Source organism: Schistocerca serialis, chromosome 4, assembly GCF_023864345.2.
Source record: "Schistocerca serialis cubense isolate TAMUIC-IGC-003099 chromosome 4, iqSchSeri2.2, whole genome shotgun sequence".
NCBI lineage: Eukaryota > Metazoa > Arthropoda > Insecta > Orthoptera > Acrididae > Schistocerca > Schistocerca serialis.
Genome location: NC_064641.1, coordinates 554321934 through 554346711, shown reverse-complemented (window position 1 = coordinate 554346711; position 24778 = coordinate 554321934). Strand labels below are relative to the sequence as shown.

Genomic DNA, 24778 nt, shown 5'->3' with positions numbered 1-24778 from the left:
ATACTGGAGGTAAATTTTTACCAGTGTCACAAATTGTTGTTAAAAATGAATTGAAGATACTGAAAACTGAAGTTAGTTCATGAGAGTATGATCTTTAAATACAATCTGTTTTTGTGTTCAGATGGTACTTAACAAAAACTGAGTACTGAGTGTGCATGTACCTATGATAACGTAGAGCTCATCAACAACCATTTGTCAGCATTAAATTTCACATTTTCCTTATCTTAATCTTCTTAGATGCAAGGCAGAAAAGAATGGGTCTTATCTGAAGGACAAATCTGCTGTTACCCTATCAGCAGGCACTATTTCTGCAACTGGGAAGTAGCTGCTCAGCTGTTGTGTAGAGCAGTCAGTTCTGTTGCCAGCACACAGCGATCCACTCCTTCCCACCATGGAATGCACAATACCACCCCCAGACAGGCTCCGCAAACCACTGATTATCCCATACAAGTATATGATGAGTGCTGGCCCTGCAAACTGCACTCCACGTGTTCTTCATGCTCTCTCTCAGGCTACAATTGGTCCTCTTCATAAGGAAGCATATGAGGTAAGTGTAATGTACAAGACAGTAAAATTAGGCAATAGAATTCCTTATTACAGGGTCGAGTTCATGCAAATGGTATATTGTAGCTTTTTGAAATATGTAACTGATAAGCAATTTAAAACTGCATCACTTTTGCTCAGTATGTCTTTTTCCATATGTTTGACTCATTTTTAAAATGATGATAATAATCTTCATTTTCCCATAACAATATATACAATCTTCACTTTATCATCTTTTTTGTATATTTATGTTAGTTAAATGTAAAAAATACCACATTACATACCATTAAATAAATATTTACTACCACTAATGTACTGTAACTGAATAAAATGCCAAAATAGTACTTTAGAAATGAAGTTTAGAAATCTTGGAGCAATTATAAAAATCTATTAATTAATAACTATTTCAATTTGTCCTTAAATACTTCTCTGGTGTTGCTTTGTATCATTAGGCCACCTGTTAAAGAAATGTCTTTGCAGAAACAAATGGGCTGTGATTTCTAGCTTTTTCATAACTCAGATATATTATGATAATCATATCTTGTTCATGTATTGTGATAATTAATGTTACTATTCATTTTTTATGTGATACATTCTCTTTTACAGACATATTTATCCTAAAAACATACAAATAGTACACAGTTTGTAAATTACACTTAATCGAATAGTTCTTAGCAATTGTAACAACCATCTTTTGGGGCTTGAGACAGTTGACTGCCAGTGCCCTTCCTCAAATCTTAGTCTCAAATTGCAAATGTAAGTATGTTCTTTGGCAGTAGATTTGTTTTTGGACAGGAGGAATTATTATGGTTGTCAGACATTTTAATAAGTAAATATTGCAGCTAGTATTTTTACAGGTGCTCTGTTCATTTACTGTATGATGTCAATCATTGCAAGGCATAGAAATGTATGTCAATAATTTTTTTGAAGAGGATGATTTGATATTTACACACACTTGGGAGGGATTATAATGTAAAATTTTATTCATCACAGCTGTTGTATCCTTATTCAATGGGAATTTATTCATGATAAAATATACTGTGATTGGACCAAAGGTTTCTTTACTGTTTTGAATTGCTAATTTTTCAGTACAGTCCTAAGCAAGAAAGAAGATATTATCAGCATAGTTCATTAATTTTGAGTTTTGTGGCTTTGTCACATCACTAATACAAACAAGAAGTGGCAATGGCTTAAGAATGCTCTCATATGGGACTGTATAAATGAAAAACTGAACATTGATTTCACTGTTCAGTTATACTTTTAAGTTTTATAAATATCACATAGGAAGTTCTGGGCAGAATGTAAATAAATTAGCAGTAAATATGACCACTCACCAAATAGCAGAAATGCAAAATTGTGGACATGCACACAAAAAAGAATGAAAACTTCACTAGCTTTCAGATGAATCCTTTTTCAAGCCAGAGGTAGAGGTTACATCCCATTGTATGAGTTATTAGGGTTCCTTCGCATTCCATTCACTTCCATTCACATAAAGAGTGCAGGAGGAATGATTTTTTGAATGTCTGTGTGTGCAACAATTAATCTAATCTTATTCTCATGATCCCTTTGTGAGCAATTAGGGGATTATAGTATATTCCTAGACTCATCATCTTGAAACTTAATTAACAAACTTTTTTGTGAAACTTTATGTCCTATCTTCAAGAGTCTTCCAGTTCAGTTCCACACACTTGAGCAATATTCTAGAACCAGGCACATGAATGATTTCTAACCAATCTACTTTGTGGGAAAAATTATATATAAAAACAAAGATGAGGTGTCTTACCGAACAAAAGCGCTGGCAGGTCGATAGACACACAAACAAACACAAACATAACACAAAATTCAAGCTTTCACAACAAACTGTTGCCTCATCAGGAAAGAGGGAAGGAGAGGGGAAGACGAAAGGAAGTGGGTTTTAAGGGAGAGGGTAAGGAGTCATTCCAATCCCGGGAGCGGAAAGACTTACCTTAGGGGGAAAAAAGGACAGGTATACACTCGCACACACGCACATATCCATCCACACATACAGACACATGCAGACATATTTAAAGACAAAGAGTTTGGGCAGAGATGTCAGTCGAGGCAGAAGTGTAGAGGCAAAGAAGTTGTTGAAAGACAGGTGAGGTATGAGTGGCGGCAACTTGAAATTAGCGGAGATTGAGGCCTGGCGGATGACGAGAAGAGAGGATATACTGAAGGGCAAGTTCCCATCTCCGGAGTTTGGATAGGTTGGTGTTGGTGGGAAGTATCCAGATAACCCGGACGGTGTAACACTGTGCCAAGATGTGCTGGCTGTGCACCAAGGCATGTTTAGCCACAGGGTGATCCTCATTACCAACAAACACTGTCTGCCTGTGTCCATTCATGCGAATGGACAGTTTGTTGCTGGTCATTCCCACATAGAATGCATCACAGTGTAGGCAGGTCAGTTGGTAAATCACGTGGGTGCTTTCACACGTGGCTCTGCCTTTGATCGTGTACACCTTCCGGGTTACAGGACTGGAGTAGGTGGTGGTGGGAGGTTGCATGGGACAGGTTTTGCATCGGGGGCGGTTACAAGGATAGGAGCCAGAGGGTAGGGAAGGTGGTTTGGGGATTTCATAGGGATGAACTAACAGGTTATGAAGGTTAGGTGGATGGCGGAAAGACACTCTTGGCGGAGTGGGGAGGATTTAATGAAGGATGGATCTCATTTCAGTGCAGGATTTGAGGAAGTCGTATCCCTGCTGGAGAGCCACATTCAGAGTCTGGTCCAGTCCCGGAAAGTATCCTGTCACAAGTGGGGCACTTTTGTGGTTCTTCTGTGGGGGATTCTGGGTTTGAGGGGACGAGGAAGTGGCTCTGGTTATTTGCTTCTGTACCAGGTCGGGAGGGTAGTTGCGGGATGCGAAAGCTGTTTTCAGGTTGTTGGTGTAATGATTCAGGGATTCCAGACTGGAGCAGATTCGTTTGCCATGAAGACCTAGGCTGTAGGGAAGGGACTGTTTGATGTGGAATGGGTGGCAGCTGTCATAATGGAGGTACTGTTGCTTGTTGGTGGGTTTGATGTGGACGGACGTGTGAAGTTGGCCATTGGACAGGTGGAGGTCAACGTCAAGGAAAGGCATGGGATTTGGAGTAGGACCAGGTGAATCTGATGGAACCAAAGGAGTTGAGGTTGGAGAGGAAATTCTGGAGTTCTTCTTCACTGTGAGTCCAGATCATGAAGATGTCATCAATAAATCTGTACCAAACTTTGGGTTGGCAGACTTGGGTAACCAAGAAGGCTTCCTCTAAGCGACCCATGAATAGGTTGGCGTACGAGGGGGCCATCCTGGTACCCATGGCTGTTACCTTTAATTGTTGGTATGTCTGGCCTTCAAAAGTGAAGAAGTTGTGGGTCAGGATGAAGCTGGCTAAGGTAATGAGGAAAGAGGTTTTAGGTAGGGTGGCAGGTGATCGGCGTGAAAGGAAATGCTCCATCGCAGCGAGGCCCTGGACGTGCAACAAACTGTCCATTCGCATGAATGGACACAGGCAGACAGTGTTTGTTGGTAATGAGGATCACCCTGTGGCTAAACATGCCTTGGTGCACAGCCAGCACATCTTGTCACAGTGTTACACCGTCCGGGTTATCTGGATACTTCCCACCAACACCAACCTATCCGAACTCCGGAGATGGGAACTTGCCCTTCAGTATATCCTCTCTTCTTGTCATCCGCCAGGCCTCAATCTCCGCTAATTTCAAGTTGCCGCCACTCATACCTCACCTGTCTTTCAACAACTTCTTTGCCTCTACACTTCTGCCTCGACTGACATCTCTGCCCAAACTCTTTGTCTTTAAATATGTTTGCTTGTGTCTGTATGTGTGGATGGATATGTGCGTGTGTGCGAGTGTATACCTGTCCTTTTTTCCCCCTAAGGTAAGTCTTTCCGCTCCCGGGATTGGAATGACTCCTTACCCTCTCCCTTAAAACCCACTTCCTTTCGTCTTCCCCTCTCCTTCCCTCTTTCCTGATGAGGCAACAGCTTGTTGCGAAAGCTTGAATTTTGTGTTATGTTTGTGTTTGTTTGTGTGTCTATCGACCTGCCAGTGCTTTTGTTCGGTAAGACACCTCATCTTTGTTTTTATATATAATTTTTCCCACGTGGAATTTTTCCTTCTATTATATTGATATCATCAATCTACTTTGTGGACGCATTTGCACTTCCCCAGTATTCTACCAATAAACCAAAGTGTGCCACCTGCCTTACCCATGACTTAGCCTATGTGATCAGTCCACTTCATATCCCTACAAACTGTTACACTCATGTATCTGTATGAGTTGGCCGATTCCAACAGTGACTCATTGATATTACAGTCGTCTTCAAGAGTCTACCGGTTCAGTTTCTTCAGCATCTCTGTGAAACTCTCCTACGTGTCAAACAAATCTGTATATATTTGTGCTGCCCTTCTCTGTATTTTATCAATACTCCTTGTTAGTTTATTTGACACATGTCCCAAACACTTGAATAATATCACAGGTTGGGTTGCATGAGTGGTTTTTAGGCACTCTCCTTTGTAGAATGATTGCATTTCCATAGTATCCCACCAACAAACTGAAGTCTTCCACCCAGGTGTTTTTATGAGTTGGCTGATAACAGCTGTGAGTTGTTGACACCAAATTACACATTTTTATGTTTGTGAAAATTTAAAGTAAGTTGCCAATCCTTGTACCACTTCGAAATATTATGAAGATATGAATGAATAAGTATGTAGCTTTTCTTAGATAATAGGCTACTTCATTATAGAAAACTCCTGTATGTTACTATTAGTGTTGTCCACAAAATCACTGATATACAATATGACCAGCAAGAATCCCAGCACACTTCCCTGGGCCACACTGGAAGTTACTTCTCCATCCATTGATGATTTCCCATCCAAGATAACATGCTGCATCGCCCCTGACAAAAAATCCAGTCACCAATTTTGCTTGCTACCTCATATGACCATACTTTCAATAACAAGTGTAGATGGGGGTATTCTGTCAAATGCTGTTTGGAAACTGAGAAATATTGCATCTACTTGATTGTCTTGGTCCATGGTATTCAGGTTGTAATGAGAAAAATATGAGTTGTGTGTCACAAGATCTCTGTTTTTGTAATCTATGCTGGCAGGTATGAAGGAGATCATTTTGTTCAAGACATCTCATGACATTTGACCTCAGAATTTGTTCTAAGATTCTACAACAAATGAATGTCAAGGACAATGTACAGTAGTTTTGTGAATCACTTCTACTACCCTTTTTGTAGACTGGAGTGACTTGTGCTTTCTTCCCACTACTAGGCACAGTTTTTTGTTTGAGGGATCTACAGAGGATTATGGTTAAAAGGAGCGATAACTCAGCTTCAAATCTGATAGTGAGCCAGTCGGATCATGGATATTTGTTTAGTTTTAATGATTTCTACTGTTTCTCAAAACCGTTGACACTAATATCTATGTCATTCAACTTTTTGGAGATGTGTGAATTAAACTGGGGCAATATCCTTGGATTTTCATTTATAAAGAAACACTTGAAAATAGAGTTAGTCATTTCTGCTTTTTATTTTCTACCTTCAGTTTCAGTACCTCTCTTGCCCATGATGTGTCTGGACATCAAATCTGCCACAACGAATAGCTTTTACAAACAACCACAATTTTTTTGGGTTTTGTGAGAGAGATCCTTCAATAATATTCCACTATGGTAGTCATTGAAGGCTTCATGCATTGCTTTCATGGGAGCCAAATGTGTTTCATTCAGCATCTCCCTATGTCATGATTTACGTCTATTCTGTAGTAGCCTCTCCTTCTTTAGAATTTTCTTTGCAGTGTATATCATGAACTATTCTGGTAGGTACATATCAGTCAAGTGCATGTTCAACTACTTTTCTAAATCTGATCCATGGTTCAACTATATGATAAGTGTTGTGATTTTCTTGCTGGCAGATAAACTGGTACTCCTCCCACATCTAGTTTGTTGAAAATATGAGTCCTTCTATTTGTTTTAGCTGCTCTTCATACCTTTGTAATCATTACCGCTACAACTGCATCATGCTCACTGATGCCAGATACACGTGGAAATCCACAAAGAGGTCAGGTCTATGTGTTGCTATTAGATAAAATACATGAACTGTGGCAATTAAATAATGAGACTGATGTCAGGAGATAAAATAAATGAACTGTGGCAATTAAATAATGAGACTGATGTCAGGAATGTGACATATTGCAAACAGATTTACAATTAGCTTTTATCTTCTTTGACATACACCATTGTGCTATCTATAAACTGCTGCATACATCTCTTCCATTGTTCAAAGCAATGCTGCAGGTCATCCATTCTCACTCCCTTTGACAACTCTACTATTTTTGTTTTTGCCTATTCAACAAACTGAAAATGCATTCTCTTCAATGCACTTTTCATTTTTCAGAACAGATAAAAGTCACAGGTGTATCTGGTGGATACAGAGGATGTCTGAGCGCAGGAATACACTTGTCTGCTAAAACATGTTTCACAGATATCACACTATGGGCTGGTGTGTGGTCCTGATTCAGAATCCAAGCCTTATTCTTCCACAAATCTGGACTTTCTACTTCTACATCTACATAGATACTCTGCAAGCCACGGTACAGTATGTAGCAAAGCTTATCCCGTACCCCTACTTTTCATTTCCTTTCCTGTTTCCCTCATGAATAGAGCAAGGGAAAAATGCCTGTCTGTATGCCTCCACATGAGCCCTAATTTCTCAATCTTATCTTCATGGTCCTTACCCACAATGTATGTTGGCAGCAGTAAAATTGTTTGGCAATCAGCTTCAAATGACAGGTCTCTAAACTTTCTCAGTAATGTTTCTCAAAACGTTGTTTACCTTACCTCCAGGGATTCCCATTTGAGTTCCTAAAGCATCTCTATAACACTTACACGTTGTTCAAACCTGCTGGTAACAAATCTAGCTGCGCACTTCTGGACTGTTTCGATGTCTTCCTTCAATCAGACCTGGTATGAGTCCCAAACACTCAAGCAATATTCAAGAATAGGTTGCACCAGTGTTCCATATGTGGTCTCCTTTACAGGTGAACTACTTTCCTAAAATTCTCCCAATAAACCAAAGTTGAGCATTCACCTTCACCTACCATAGTTCTCACATGCTCATTTCATCGCATATCACTTTGCAGTGTTATGCACAGATATTTGAATGATTTGTCTGTGTCAAGCACGTCACTAGTGATACTGTATCCAAACATTATATGTTTAATCTTCCTACTCATCCGCATTAACTTACATTTTCCCACATTTAGGGCTGGCTGCCATTCATCACACCAACTGGAAATTTGGTCTAAGTTATCTTGTACCTTCCCGCAGTCACTCAGCTTCAACACCTGATTGTACACCATGGCATCATCATCAAACAATCCAAGATTGCTGCCCACCCTATCTGCCAAATCATTTATGTATACAGAGAGAACAGCAGTCCCATCACAGTTCCCTGGGGCACTCCTGACAATGCCCTTGTCTCTGTGTTAGGACATCCTAGTAGTGTTTCTGATTAATGGTTTGACCTCAGGCACCCATTCAATCATGATAACTTTCCTGATATAAGAAAAAACTACCAGCATTGCCTTAGTTTCAAGTTGCTCATCTGTACTTTTTTCATTCTTGGCAATGTGGGAGTCTTCCAGTGCAGTGATTGACACTTTGTTTCTGGGACATACTGAAAGAACCATGTTTCATTACACATCATGACATGTGTGAGCATGTCTACTTCTCCATTGAACTATTCTGTGACACCAGAGCAAATATTCTTCTAATAGTAATCTTTATGTTCCTGAGAGAGGTTTTTCAGAACCAGTTTTGTGCAAACTTTTGTCATGTGTAATTCATCATACAAAATTGGTCTTGCTGTCTTTTTGATTTTGTTTAGCAGGTCCATAATCATCTCAATGCTCAGATGTCACTCATTCCACACAATTTCATTAGTTTTATGAACATTTGCTTCAGTTCTTGAACTCTCAGATTGAATGGAATGTTTATCATCTTTCAACCCCTCTGCAACCTTCTGAAAATCATTTGTGCAATTCAAAAACCCAAGGATTATTACCAAACACCTCCTTTAAAATAGAAAACATACTGCTGGTGACTTATAATTTCATCAGGAATTTGAAGTTAATGCACTGTTCAGTTTTTAAGTTCACCATTCTCACGGACTACTACAGAACAACATCCTATACAAACAAGGCTCAAAAGCAAACTAAATCAAATATAAAGATGAAACAGATGGTGATTGATCTTGAAGGTTCAAGGTCAACTGCAATCCAGTACTAACCTACTCCCAGGTGGTTACATTATTGGAAGTGGGCAATTTTGTTATTTAATTGCCGCACCTTGTATTTCCATCAAGAGTGGGCTTTTAACACTTTCTTGACGGAACCCGAGTGTGACTTGGGCTTATTGATATTGCTGAGTGTCCAGAGTCCAAGTGCAACTCGGATGGCAGTCAGCTGTAGAATTTTCACTGTCTTCTAATTTGGTAGGGTTTCCATCACATGTTATTGTGTCCGTTGAGCTTCCTGCATCATGTGCTGCCATCTGTTGAGTGTTTCTTACACTTTTTGCATGCATGTAGGGTGAATTTCGACTTCAAAAATTCCTGCGTTTTTCGCATTTGTATCTACAAATACAAATGCATACAAATGCAAATGTTTTATTCCACCATTGAGCATATTTATGTGCAATTAGTGTCTTCAGTATTAACATAATTATGATAACAATAATAATAATATAAACTTTGACATGACAAATGTTATTAACTGCAATATAATAATCCAAGATGGATGCAATACATATTTGTGCAAATGTCAATAACAACAAGAAGTTTCCTAGTAGATCAATTACAAGATAAATGAATTACGGAGTTCAGTGAATGACAAATAAAAAATAAAACAGATAATTAATAATAAGTACATGAAACAGTAATAAAACAGTTGCGCAGTGTGGCATATGTATAGTTTGCAGTTAATTTATAGTTCATTCTCATAAGGAAAGTGGGTCATTTGTCACATACTCAAGGAACTCTTGAGCAGAGTAAATTACTTTACTTTTGATCCACCTCAAAAAACTACTTTTAAATTTAATTACTGGCACTGTGTAGGCATTTTCAGGTAATTTTTTGAAGTAGACAGGACGAAGATATTTGTAACTGCTATGTGTCTCTGCAAGCCTATCATATGGCATATTAAATGTATGTCCACTTCTTTTGGTCATGAACTGTTCTGCTTAAGTCAAATTTACTCATATTCTCTTTAACAAAGACAAGGCAGTTGTAAATATGCAGGCTAGGCACTGTCATTATATTTAGTTTCTTAAAATAATCTCGACATGATTCATATGGGCTAAGTTCTGCTATGCATCTTATGGCTTCCTTTTGCCTTTTAAACACTAATTTTGAGCCTATGGAATTGCCTCACAATATTATACGAATGGAAGAATGCAAAATATGCATATACCACAACAGAAGTTCTTTACTGACACTGCTCCTCAGCTTGTACAGAATATATATGGCATGTGCCAATTTGCCACATATCTTCCCTGTGTGAGTATCCCAGCTGAGCTTTTGATCTATATGAAAACCTAATAATTTTACTGTTTTGTTATCATGACTGGGAGCATTCAGATTGAATACAATAGTTTCAGTTTTACTATCATTCTTCTGCAGTACATTTGCCTCAAACCAAGTAGTGCACCTCACCATTGCCCCTGCCATTCTGTGTTGCACATTTTCAAGATTTGTATCACATGTGATGAGTGTTGTGTCATCAGCATATAGCATTGCATCACATGGTACAACTGCAGGTGAATCATTTATATAAATAATGAAAAGGAAAGGTCCAAGAACAGATCCTTGAGTTATGCCCTTTACAACTGGGAGACATTCTTACATTTGATTATTTACCTTAACTAACTGTTTTCTGTTGTCCAAGTATGACTGCATTAGGCATAGAGCATTCTCTCTCACTCCATAGTGGTAGAGTTTTTCTACGAGAATATTGTGAGAGACCATTTCAAAAAGCTTTCCCGAGGTTCAACAGTGTTGCACAGATAATATCTTTATTTTCAAAACAATTGTATATTTTTGCTACCATTATCTCAACTGCTTTGACTGTAGAAATGCTGTATCTCAAACCATACTGTGAGGAGGTGAGTATATCATTATGTTCAAAGTATTGACTCGTCTGTTTATGCATACAATATTCTATTATTTTTGATGTCATGGGTATAGGTGATATTGGTCAATAGTTATATGGTGATGCTATATCTCCATTTTTATCTACTGGTTTAACTACAGATATTTTTAAACATTCTAGATAATTACCTTCATTTAAAATTTTGTTGATTATTTTAGTCAGTGGTGTTACAATTTGATTTCTGTAATTTGAGAGACAATAGTAATCCTCTGCTCTAGAATTACTGAGCTTAGCTATTGATTCATTGACCATCTTCTCAGTTACACAAGTCCAGTGAAAGCTGTCTGTCTGCTTACTGTTTATTTCTGGCAGCAGTGCCTCTGCCCTACTCACATTCTCCATTATGCTGTTACCTGATTGAGGACTGACAAAATGAACATTTAGAATATCAGGTTGAATTGATGTCTGGTATACTTTATCATCACAGTTAGTTTTTGTTTTAATAATCTAGTGACAGTTAGTGTGCATGAGTTTTTTCTAAGTGAATTAGGTACATCATGTGTGAAAGACTGAAGGATGAAGGTATTTTAGCTCTCCTAGAAGAAGAAGTTGTAGACGATTCTGGTTCTGAAGGAGATATTGAAGAATGGGAAAGTGTTTCAGATAATAATGAAACATTTACTGTTGGTAAGCTGTTGAAGTTAAAAATATGTGTTTACTGAGGTTTTATTTGGTTTTCTCTTTGTGTGCAATGCTGATGAAATAAGTGAACAAGAGTATTGCCTTAAAATTGCCACTGAATTTGAAACTCCTCTGCCACCCAAAAAGTTACAGCGCTCTCGAAATGAAGACGAAGATACAGTGTGGACAGGAGACAATGTTTTGCTGAATGTTCCTGTTTTTGTGGAACATAGTGGAGCTACTGCACAAATAAATGGAAACTCAAGTGCTTACGATAATTTCAGTGTTTTTATGATAGATGAAATTATGAAAACAATCAAGTATATAATCATAGAATTAGACTGTTTAGCATTTGCTGACAAAATGGCACTGATCACCCAAGACATACCCGATGCACAGAAACAGCTAGAATTATTACAAGAGCAGGTAGCAAAAATAGGATTACAAATTTCATTTGAAAAAACAAAATTTATGACTGACATCAAAGATGCACCTTCTGATCTCAAAATTGGTAATAACCACGTCTCTCGAATAAAAGAATTTAAATATTTAGGTGAATGGATTGCAGAAAATTGTAATGAAAAGAAATCTGTTAGATCAAGAGTCCATAAAATGGAGACGGTGTTTCAGTTAACAAAAAACATTTACAACAAAAGAGTCTCTCATGGACCTGCAAAATACAATACTACACAACAGTAATTGAACCCGAAGCTCTCTACGCATCTGAGACACTAAACCTTCAACACAGAACACTAAAAGGGGAATTAGAAGTGAAATAATGTAAAATAATGAGGAAAATCCTAGGACCAAGAACTAAAGATGGTGTGCATTATCCAAAAACCAATGCAGAAATATATAAAAATATCTCCAAAATAACAGACACAATGTGCATGAGAAGAATCCAATTCATGGGGCATTTAGAAAGAATGGACTCAAAGAAGTCCAAAGAAGTCCAAAGAAGTCAAAATAATCCATATATTTTTAAAGAACAAAACTACAAGACCGAACTGGTACAAACAGATGGAAAAAGACCTGAGAGAATTAGGGTCTCCAAATCTACATGACAGAAATGAAATCAGAAAAATCACAAACATACGGGGTTTTGAGGAAGAAGAGAAAAAAACTAACCGACATATGTTGTCTACACTGTGGTGTCACCGCCAGACACCACACTTGCTAGGTGGTAGCTTAAAATCAGCCGCGGTCCATTAGTACATGTCGGACCCACGTGTCTCCACTGTGTGATCGCAGACCGAGCGCCACCACAAGGCAGGTCTCGAGATACGGAATAGCACTCACCCAGTTGTACGGACGACATTGCTAGCAACTACACGGACGAAGCATCGCTCATTAGCCGAGCAGATAGTTAGAATAGCCTTCAGCTAAGTCCATGGCTACGACCTAGCAAGGCGCCATTAGCCTTACATAGCAATTGATAATTATCGTCTAGAGCATGTCTCAACAAGAACGTTGTATACAACAAGGATAGATTAAAGTTAAGTATTCCAAAAGCAACGTACTTTTCTTTAAAGCATTTATTGAGCGTCCTGTTTCAGACTTCACGATATTCTGTGGGAGATTATAGCTTGCATATCGGCCCCCTCAAAATAACACTGTGTCGGCACTTCTGTCGACACATCATACACAATGAAAGCTAGCCCATTCGTTGCTTATGAAGGAATACTGGGTGAAAAGGAAGACCAACAAATGTTGATTATGCATGGTCCTAAGTGATCCATCTGCGAAGATGAAGGAGAAGAAAACAATCAAAACTGAAACTAATATATATGCAGCAAGTATCTTCAATAAAATGAGAAGGAATAAATCTTTAAATACAAACAGTTTATTTGCTAAGTGGCAGCCTGTGAAGCTGAATGACATTTATTCTTTTCTTGCTATTATTTTACACATGTTTCTTGTGAAAAAGTCATCATTGCATGATTATTGGTCGACAAAGTACATGCTTTCTTCATCGTTTGCTCCTAGCATAATGAGCATGGACAGATTCAAAGCAATTCTGTCAAACTTGCACTTGAACCATAATGAAAATTACAAACCTAAAGGGCAACAGAATTATGACCAACTATTCAAAATTAGAATGTTTTATGACAGTATGGTTTGATCATGTCAGTTATCATATGCTCCCTCCCAACAATTGACTATTGATTAAGGTATGTGTGGGTTCAGAGGAAGAATTCACTTCAGAGTTTATATGAGAAATAAACCTGATAAATATGGTGTGAAATTATTTATGGTATGTGATGCAAAGACTGGCTATTGCTTGAACTTATAAGTGTACATGGGAAAAGGATCTGAAGAGAGTGGTGTTATACCACTCTTAGACAGACTACTTTCAAAATATTTCAGCAAAGGCCATACTGTCTTCAAGGACAGATATTACTCTCCTGCAGTATTTGACCACCTTCCCAAAGATACCATTGTGAAAAAGAAGATAAAGAGAGGGGAAATGATTTTTATGAGGCGAGAACACTTAACTTTGCTTAAAGTGGAAAGATACAAGGGATCTGTTGATGCTTTCAACTTGTCAAGAGGCCACGATGTCAAAAGTGTCAGTGCATACTAAACAGGGCTGCATCAACAAAATGAAACCAGATGTAGTGTTGGACTACAATACTTATAAAACGGAAGTGGATCATTTTGATCAGATGGTTGCTTACTATCCATTTGGCAGGAAGCAGTTCAAATGGTGGAAAGAGTTGTTTTTTCATATGTTTGTGATGTGTCTCACAAATGCATATGTATTGTACAAGCAGACAAGAAACGTTGAAGACAGGAAAAAAAATGTAGTCTGAAGATATTTCTTCTACAGGTTGGCGAGTCTCTTGTGAAAAGAGCACACAAGGAAACTGAGCCTGTAAATAGTCCAATCAATGACAGACTGTAGGGAAGACATTTTGTATAGAAGATCCCAGTGATGGAGAAGAAAGCAAACCCTTCACAGGTTTGTAAAATTTGTTCAGAAGGGATCAAAGCGCAGACTGGCAAGTGAGAAAGGAAAGAGACATGTTGGTGGTGTCAAGCGGGTAATGTCACTTGATGTATACCGTAATGTTTCAGGGAATACCACTCAAAAACAAATTATGTGTCTTACATTCAATGTTTCACATTTTTCAAAATCTGAAAATATATAGTAATATTTTTTGGTATCAATAATTTGTTTCGTTCTTTTGCCAGCCACAACCTATTTCTTCAAAAAGATGACACATTAGTCTGCAAAAAGATAAAAAGTTTTTACCTCTAGCATTACAGCTTAAAAAATTATTGGATTCTAAAAATAATGAAAAATGCTCAGCTTGCTGGGCACACAAGTCAGCATTGGGCTCAGGTGTGAAAGTGTTAAACAATCTGTTCTAGGTAGTTCTCAGAGAAATAATTCAATAATGGTTTACATGACATCTTGCCATTCCCACTACTTACAAAATTGTAATTTTTTCAGTTAATTGTTTGATGATTAAAGTTTCCTCCCATGATTACAGTATGATTGGGGAACTTACTTACTAGTGAACCTAGTTTCCCTCTAAAGTTTTTGGTTAATCTGGGACTGAGTCTGCTGGTCAATAAGAAGTTTTGACTATAAGTTTATGACCACACTCGACGCTAAGTGTGCATACCATTCCAATTTCAGTTTTGGTAGATTTGAGTTTCTCATTTACTGCAACAAAAATACCACCTCCATTTACCATGAGCCTGTCATTTCAATATACACTTAAATTTTCCCCAAAAATCTCGCTGCTTTCAATTTTGGATTCTAAATATCTTTTTGTAATTAGTATAATGTGAGCTTCATAGTTTTTCAGGGCACTTCAAATTCTGACACTTTTGCAAATGCTTAGGCAGTTAATCAGTAGAATTTTAATGCTCTGCCCTGTAGGGGACTTTTCTTTGCACTTTGTACTTATACATCCTGGTCCTCTGCTGAGTTTATTATCTGGACTGGAAGGAGAGTCACCTATTCTAAAAAGCCCTTGTGTACACCTCATGCAAAATGAGCTATCTGGGTAGCATTACTGTCATCTATCACTAAGGAAAGAATATAAGAAACCTAGTGCTATTTCTCTGATGCCATGAGTTTCTTCATTGCATAAGAGTACTGAATGATTCATAGAATCAAAGATTTTAGACAGATCTAAAAAAGTGCCAATAACTTTGTTTACCATACATGATCTGTTCACAAGTAAAAAGTTGCCACTGCTGTTTCTGTAGATCACTGTTTTCGGAAACCATGATACAAGTTGTTTACTATGCAACATTTACAGAATATAGGTTCCATTTGCTCAAGAATTTCGCTTTCAAGTAACCTGCCAAATATTGACTTTAGTTAAATTGGTCTCCAATTCTTTGTGTTCGTAGTTTCTCTCCCTTTATTCACTGGTCACATATTAATGATTTTTAAGAGGTCAAGGAAAGTTCTCTGGGCAATTGAAATGATTGTTAAATGTGTTACTTGTTTTTTTTCTTCATTTACTTATTGTTTAGGAAATGTGAATCACATGCTGTGATGTTGAATCATTCATTTCTTCCCTGCATACCTTGCTAAATGGTTCTATGCATTCATTAATTCACATATAGTGCTCTCTAGAACCCCTAGGAGGGGAAAAAATGATGTCATACATTAACAGACAGAAACAGTCACTGCAGGCTACTTCTGTAAAGAATACAAGAAACAGATTCAGAGTAGTGCTAATCAACTCACTGATAATTATGGGAATTGCTTTACATATGTTTATGTATAATATGTGGAAAACAGATACTGTGAAGAAGAAAAAGACACTGTTCCTCTTCCTTTAACACTCAGCTGCAGTTTTTGTCTAATAATTCAAACAAAATATTAATGTAGCTGTATATAGGACACTATCAACTATCTGTGTTTAGGTCTTCAGTCCAGAGATTGATTTGATGCAGCTATCCATGCTACTCTATACTCTGGAAGAGTCTTAATCTCCAAATAACTACTGCAACCTACATCCTTTTGAATCTGCTTAGTGTATTCATCTCTATGATTTTTACCCTCCATGCTTCCTTCCAATACTAATTTGGTGATCCCTTGATGCCTCAGAATGTGTCCTACCAATCAATCCCTTCTTTTAGTCAGCTTAAGCCACAAATTCCTCTTCTCCCCAATTCTATTCAGTACCGCCTCATTATTTATGTGATCTACCCATCTATTCTTCAGCATTCTTCTGTAGCACCGTATTTCAAAAGCTTCTATTCTCGTCATGTCCAAATGTAGCGGTTATCCAATTGGATATTCCAATATTTATTTTCCTTTTGCGAGATTCTAGCTGTTCATCCAAAATCCCTTGGTTATTTATATTGAGATTCGTAACGGCAGATGTTAAGTCTTCCATATTCAACTTCAATGTGGAAAAAAATGGTTCAAATGGCTCTGAGCACTATGCGACTCAACATCTGAGGTCATCAGTCCCCTAGAACTTACAACTACTTAAACCCAGCTAACCTAAGGACATCACACACATCCATGCCCAAGGCAGGATTCGAACCTGCGACCGTAGCAGTCACGCGATTCCGGCCTGAAGTGCCTAGAACCACTCGGTCACATTGGCCGGCCTTTATTGCAGAATGTGAAGTCCAGTTTATTGACTTGGCTCAAAATTGTTGCATATGCTTGCTTCATATTCATTAGCTCGGACCTGATGTTGGCTAATTCGGTTTTTATTTCATTTTTTTAATTCTTTGTCTCTTTGTTCCTGTTTCTTTTCCCACTGATCGTGTAAAGCTTCCCTCTCTTTTTCCCGCTGATCGCGTTCGCGATCGCGTGATTCCAACTTTTTCAAGAAAATAGTAAGCGGGTCAAGCGCAATACTGTCTTCCGTCATTTCATTAAATTGATCCGCACCCGCTGCAGTTTCATTAATTCCAGTGGTCGGACGACCATTTTCGTTATTTTGTGTGATCTCCGTATTCGCAGTGGACATATTCAAGTCCGGGGTTTGATTTTCTAACTCATCTGCAGTGAAATCTATGAGTGATTCATTTAGATTTACCACTTCATTTTCGAAATCTGATGGTGAAGCCATTGTTTCAGTTGGTAAATTCTCTTTTTTACCGACTTTGACCATAATATTAAATTTCTTCTTGTCTAAACTGTTTATTGTCATGTTTCAATCCCATACATGGCTACACTCCATACAAATACTTTCAGAAACGACTTCCTGACACTTAAATCTATACTCGATGTTAACAAATTTCTCTTCTTCAGAAACGCTTTCCTTGCCATTGCCAGTCTACATTTTATATCTTCTCTACCTCAAACATCATCAGTTAATTTGCTCCCCAAATAGCAAAACTCATTTACTACTTTAAGTGTCTCATTTCCTAATCTAATTCCCTCAGCATCACCTGACTTAATTCGACTACATTCCATTATCCTCATTTTGCTTTTGTTGATGTTCATCTTGTATCCTCCTTTCAAGACACTGTCCATTCCATTCAACTGCTCTTCTCGTCAAGTTGTGCCACAAACTCCTCTTCTCCCCAATCCTATTCAATACTTCCTCATTAGTTATGTGATCTACCCATCTAATCTTCAGCATTCTTCTGTAGCACCACTTTTCAAAAACTTCTATTCTCTTCCTGTCCAAACTATTTATTGTCCATGTTTCACTTTCATACATGGCTACACTCCATACAAATACTTCAGAAAAGACTTCCTGCCACTTAAATCTATACTTGGTGTTAGCAAATTTCTTGTCTTCAGAAACACTTTCCTTGCCATTGCCAGTCTACATTTTATATGCTCTCTATTTCGAACATCATCAGTTATTTTGCTCTGCAAATAGCAAAACTCAAACTTCTACTTTCAGTGTCTCATTTCCTAATCTAATTCCCTAAGCATCATCTGATTTAATTTGACTACATTCCACTATCCTCATTTTTCTTTGGTTGATGTTCATCTTATATCCTCCTTCCAAGACACTGTCCATTCCACTTAGCTGCTCTTCCAGGTCCTCTGCTGTCTCTGACAGAATTAATATGTCATTGGCAAACCTCAAAGTTTTTATTTCTTCTCCATGGGCTTTAATTCCTACTCCAAATTTTTTGTTTGTTTCCTTTACTGCTTGCTCAATGTACAAACTGAATACTATTAGGGATAGGCTACAAGCCTGTCTCACTCCCTTCTCAATCACTACTTCCCTTTTGTACTCCTTGACTCTTATAATTGCCATCTGGTTTCTGTACAAATTGTAAGTAGCCTTTTATTCCCTGTATTTTACCCATGCTACCTTCAAAATTTGAGAGAGAGTATTCCAGTTGACATTGTCCAAAGCTATCTCTAAGTCTACAAATGTGAGAAATGTAGGTTTGCCTTTCCTTAATATATTTTCTAAGATATGTTGTAGGGTCATTATTGCCTCATGTGTACCAACATTTCTACAGAATCCAAACTGATCTTGCATGAGGTCAGCTTCTACCAGTTTTTCCATTTGCCTGTAAAGAATTTGTGTTAGTATCTTGCAGCCATGACTTATCAAGCTTATAGTTCAGTGATGTTCATACCTACTGACACCTGCTTTCTTTAGGATTGGAATTATTATATTCTTCTTGAAGTCTGAAGGTATTTTGCCTGCCTCATACATCTTGCTCATCAGATGGTAGAGTTTTGTTGTAGCAGGCTTTCTCAAGGCTATCAGTTGTTCTAAAGAGATGTTGTATACTCCCCGGGCCTCGTTTTGACTTAGGTCTTTCAGTGCTCTATCAAACTCTTCACGGTTTATAATATCTCCCATTTTATCTTCATCTACGTCCTCTTCCATAGTATTGCCCTCAAGTACATCACCCTTGTATAGAATCTCTATATACTCCTTCCACCTTTCTGCTTTCCTTCTTTGCTCAGGACTGGTTTTCCATCTGAGCTCTTGATATTCATAAAGGTTTTCTCCGAAGGTCTCTATAATTTTCCTGTAGGCAGTATCTATCTTACCCATAATGATATATGCCTCTACATCTTTACATTTGTCCTCGAGCCATCCTTGCCTAGCCATTTTGCACATCCTGTCTATCTCATTTTTAAGACTTTGTCTTTTCACCTGCTTCATTTACTGCATTTTTATGTTTTCTCCTTTCATCAATTAAATTCAATGTCTCTTCTGACCCAAGGGTTTCTACTAGCCCTTTTCTTTTTACCTACTTGATCCTCTGCTGCCTTCACTATTGCGTCTCTCAAAGCTATCCATTCTTCTTCTACTGTATTTCTTTCCCCTGTATTTGTCAATCATTCACTTATGCTCTCTCTGAAACTTTCTACAACCACTGGTTCTTTCAGTTTATCAAGGTCCATCTCCTTAAATTCCTAGATTTTTGTAGTTTCTTCAGTTTTAATCTACAGTTCATAACCAATAGATTGTGGTTGAGTCCACATCTTGTTCCTAAATCTCTGTATTACCATTATATAATCTATCTGAAACCTGTCAGTATCTCCAGGCTTCTTCCATGTATACAACCTTCTTTTATGATTCTTGAACCAAGTGTTAGCTATGCACAAAATTCTCCCAGACAGTTTCCTCTTTCATTCCTTACCCCCCAGCCCGCATTCACCTACTACTTTTCCTTCTTTTCCTTTTCCTACTATAAAATTCTAGTCCCTCATTACTATTAACTATCTGAATAATTTTTTTATCACATCATACATTTCTTCAATCTCTTCATCATCTGCAGAGCTAGTTGGCATATATACCTGTACTGCTGTGGTAGGCGTGGGCTTCATGTCTATCTTGACTGCAATAATGCGTTCACTATGCTGTTCATAGTAGCTTATACGCACTCCTATTTGTTTATTCATTATTAAATCTACTCCTGTGGCCGGCCGGTGTGGCCGTGCGGTTCTAGGCGCTTCAGTCTGGAACCGTGTGACCGCTACGGTAGCAGGTTTGAATCCTGCCTCGGGCATGGGTGTGTGTGATGTCCTTAGGTTAGTTAGGTTTAAGTAGTTCTCAGTTCTACGGGACTGATGACCACAGATGTTAAGTCCCATAGTGCTCAGAGCCATTCGAACTATTTTTTTTCTAGTCCTGCATTACCCCTATTGGATTTTGTATTTGTAATCCTGTATTCCCCTGACCAGAGGTTTGTTCCTCCTGCCACTAAACTTCACTAATTCCCACTATATCTAATTTTAACCTGTCCATTTCCCTTTTTAAATTTTCTAACCTACCTGCCCGATTAAGGGATCTGACATGCACATTCCAATCTGAAGAATGCCAGTTTTGTTTCTCCTGATAATGATGTTCTCCGGAGTAATCCCCACCCAGAGGTCCGAATGAGGGACTATTTTACCTCTGGAATATTTTACTCAAGAAGATGCCATCATCATTTAACATACAGTAAAGCTGCATGCCCTTGGGAAAAATTATGGCTGTAGTTTTCCTTGCTTTCAGCTGTTTGCAATACCAGCATAGCAAAACTGTTTTGGTTAATGTTACAAGGCCAGATCAGTCAAACATCCAGACTATTGCCCCTGCAACTGCTGAAAAGGCTGCTGTCCCTCTTCAGGAACCACATGTTTGTCTGGTGTCTCAACAGGTACCCTTCAATTGTAGTTGCACCTACGGTACTGTTATCTGTATCATTCCACTTGGGACCTGTGGAAGGTAAATTAGCTTATTTGTTTCAGTTGTAAGTATTTGTCATGTATTATTATTTTTCTGACATATTCTAAATCACAGAGGACCTCCTCACGATGGATCAATTGGAATGAAAGTAAATCTAATTTAATCTAATCTAGTCCTTTGTACACTAGTAAACTCTGCTGCCAGAACCGCATCATAGTCACTGATACCATTTTCATTGTGGATGTCCTCAAAGAGATCAGATCTTTCTGTTGCCATTAGATCTAATGTATTTCCATCATGAGTGGGGTTCATAACTGTTCTAGGTAGTTTTCAGAGAAGGTGTTTAGTAAAGTTTCACATCATGTCTTATCACGCCTGCCACTAACAAAACTGATTTCCCCCATTAAATGTTGGATGGTTAAAGTCTCTACCAATGATTACAGTATGATTGGGAAACTTTCATACAAATGAACTGAGGTTTTCTCTAGAGTTTTTGGTTACATCAGGAGATCAGTCTGGTGGGCGATAGAAAGATCAAATTATCATTTTATGCCCACCCCTGATACTGAGTTTTGCCAAAACAATCTCATATGCAGCTTCAATCTATACCTTGGTGGATCTGAGTTTCTTGTCTACTGTGACAAATGCACCCATTTGCCTGTCCTTTCGATATACACTTAAATTTTCCCCAAGAAGGTCACTTGTATCAATTTCAGGTTTCAGTCAGCTTTCTATACCTAGATTTATGTGTATACTTTAAAGTATGATAACAACCAATCACAAATAGTGCTAATCTACTCGCTTTGATAATTATATATCTTTCTTGCAGATTACTTTATTAACATACGAATTACTTCAAACTAAGCATTTATGTAATTTTACATAAAACACAATCACTGTTAAACACTAACATTACTTTTAATCAGAATTTACATCCCTGAGTCCAAATATTCTGATACATTACAAAAGGAATGATATAAAGATACTCTTTTACTTTAGTTTTGAATGTCTGGTGATTTCCCACTTCCTGTTTGATTTCATGTAGCAGCTTCTTAATGACTTTTGTGTCAGAATATAGAATTTCCTTCTGGATCCTAGAGAAGAATGCATAGTTCATATGGAAATCATTTTTATTTCTAGAATATGGCAGTTTATCTTAAATTCACCCTTAATGTTAACTACTGATTCCATTAGGGAGTAAATTATTGATATATTAGCATAAGATTAAAAAGTTCCTATAAAAGGCTTCTGCAAGATGTTCCTGCCTTGCACTTTTGTAGAATAAACACTACTATGACCTGCATTGCATCAGAAGTTCATGCCTTAACACTGTACTGAGTGAAAAAAGTTCAAATTACGCCAACAATTCTGCCTGTAACTTAACATTTAGATTGCTAACTAGTGCAAAGCAGGCAGAACTGAGCTGTTCGGTTAACTTATCTACCTTCTCTGCCCCTCAGTATGTTAACTATCCATGTAAATGACTAGAAACTTCACATGTGAAATCTCATAAAATATTTGCTCATTGACTGCTTGTGATACCTATAAGTTAATTTGGTTTGTTTGGAATTGCATACTACGAGTCGTTATAAGAAGAATAAGAGTTAAGCTGTTTTGGTGTGAACCTATTTCTGTCTGTCCCTGACCATATTTGATGTGAATTCATTTTGGTCCTTTACCAATATATTTCTAGAATTAGAAACTATCACTGTCTTTTAGAGAATTCTTCAATACATTTGGTAAAACATTTGTGTAGTTTGTAAGATAATGTGGATGCTGGCCAATATATTTCTAGAATTAGAAAGTATCACTGTCTTTTGGAGAATTTTCAATACATTTGATAATCATATGTGTAGTTTATAAGATAATGTGGATGCTGGTGAGTTGTCAGCTGAAGCAGAATTATTGAAATACAAGTGTCACCATGGCTGGGGTTGAGATGAGGCAGACTATACTGGAAATTATACAAGGGCTGGGCAGCTGCAGTTGCTGGTGAGAGGCAAGTGGAAATGAATGGTCTGAAAGCTCAGATAGAGTGAGAAAATATATGTTGTATTTGTGAACTGTATATATTTTTAATGGTGGTCCATTTTCTATATTTTGTGATCTTTCTAAAAATGTGATGGCATACAAGGGTGTGCAAATGGCAGCTCCTGATAATTCTGCTCCAGGCTGTCATTCTATTCCAGGCAGTCATTGGGGAAATTTGAATGTTGGAGAAGGACTTGGAACTTGTAAAGTGATAGGTTCTAGGTAGCAAGCGACCATGCAAATACTTTAACTTTTGTTCTAACTTAGGAGAAAAGCAAGCTAAGTTGAACTTATAATCCGTGAGCTTGTTGGGGCTTTAACATTTCAAAAGTGTCTGGTGACATGCAGCTTTGTACAGTGAGTTTTTTTTTCTTTTTGGTTGCATTTTAGTATCGTTACTGGTTAGACTATTAGAATATATGTATGATTACATGCATTTAGATATGTTAGTTGCTATATTGAAATCTAATTATTTCTGGCTCATGAACTGTTTAGTGAAATGGGTCTTAGTATTTAAATACATAACTTGTACAAGAAGACAATGAGGACAATGAGTCGTAACTCTCATACTGTGAGAAATAGAATATACTTAACTTCACCATGGAAATAAATACTTCAGTCCTTTTGTGGTGTTGAGCAGGATACTGCGGCCTCTTGTGAGATTTTGCTACTGATGGATGGTTTAGCAGCTTTTACAAAGTGGCTTCGAAGTTGTAATTCCTATCGTAATATTTGGCCAGTGCAGTGGGTAATGCTGCAATATAATGTCTGCCTCCTTCCCAGCAAACAATTACTTCCCTCCAGCCCTTGTAATAACATTGCCACATCTATATCTTGCTTTGTTGACAAATAGCTGCATAATAATGTAGAATTAAGTGTAGCAATAATATCCCATCCATACGAGGCTGTTTAACAATGATCTTGCTCATTATAATCACCACACAATACAGTATGTGGGCATTGCACCACACACTACTTCACCACCCTTCTGACTCACAAAGAGAACTGTTCTGGAACTTCCTGTTGCAATGTTTCTTCCACCCTATCCCCCCCCCCTCCCGTCCCCTATGCGGAAGACCCTTTACATTTTAACTTAAGCCTAAAGCCATGACTCCTTACAGCTTTAATTATAAAGGTTCATAATACTTTTAAAACTAAGATCTGCTTAACAATATATATAGATTAATACAAAAAACATTATTTACCGCAATACATTTAAAATACAGTTACAGATTATTGGTGGCATACTTCACAGCATGATGTCAGCACCTTACAGTTGCAAGCTGTCTTACTTTACCCTGTTGCTGTTAGATGGCATATGTGCCCCCAGTGTTCTATCGTCTCACTCCTTGCTTCATACAGGTTCTTTATAGCTACCCTGCTACTGATCATGTTTTTTAAATTATGAGAGAGAGTAATGAAGTAACTTCTATGAAATGAAATAGAACAATTCCTACACTGTGTGATGTATACTTGTGTTGTCACAAGGACCATATCATCTGCAAAGCCTAGACAATTGGCTTTGATGCCTTTGTCTTTTGGTCTCAACCAGATTCCACAACAGATCTTCATGTTCCACTCTCTGACTACTTTTTCTAGGGCACAGTTAAATAGCAGTGGAGGGAATCCATCACCTCCATATACACTAGTTTTTATCTCAAAAGGTTTGAGAATTCTCCTGTGAATATGACTTTGGAGGAGCATTTGTGCTACAGCAGCACACTGGCAAAATATTATTTTTTTATTGAACATGTAA

General features: G+C 37.8%; 1 protein-coding gene across 1 annotated transcript in view; it reads left to right on the top strand.

The window, feature by feature from the left end:
* The first annotated feature begins 274 nt into the window (after nucleotides 1-274).
* The window catches only part of LOC126475285 (alanine--glyoxylate aminotransferase-like), a 98728-nt gene continuing 74224 nt past the window's right edge, over nucleotides 275-24778 (top strand). The window contains exon 1 of the mRNA XM_050103042.1: nucleotides 275-547. Within this exon, the coding sequence (XP_049958999.1) occupies nucleotides 392-547 (156 nt within the window). The 5' untranslated portion in view covers nucleotides 275-391. The remainder of the gene's footprint in view (nucleotides 548-24778) is intronic.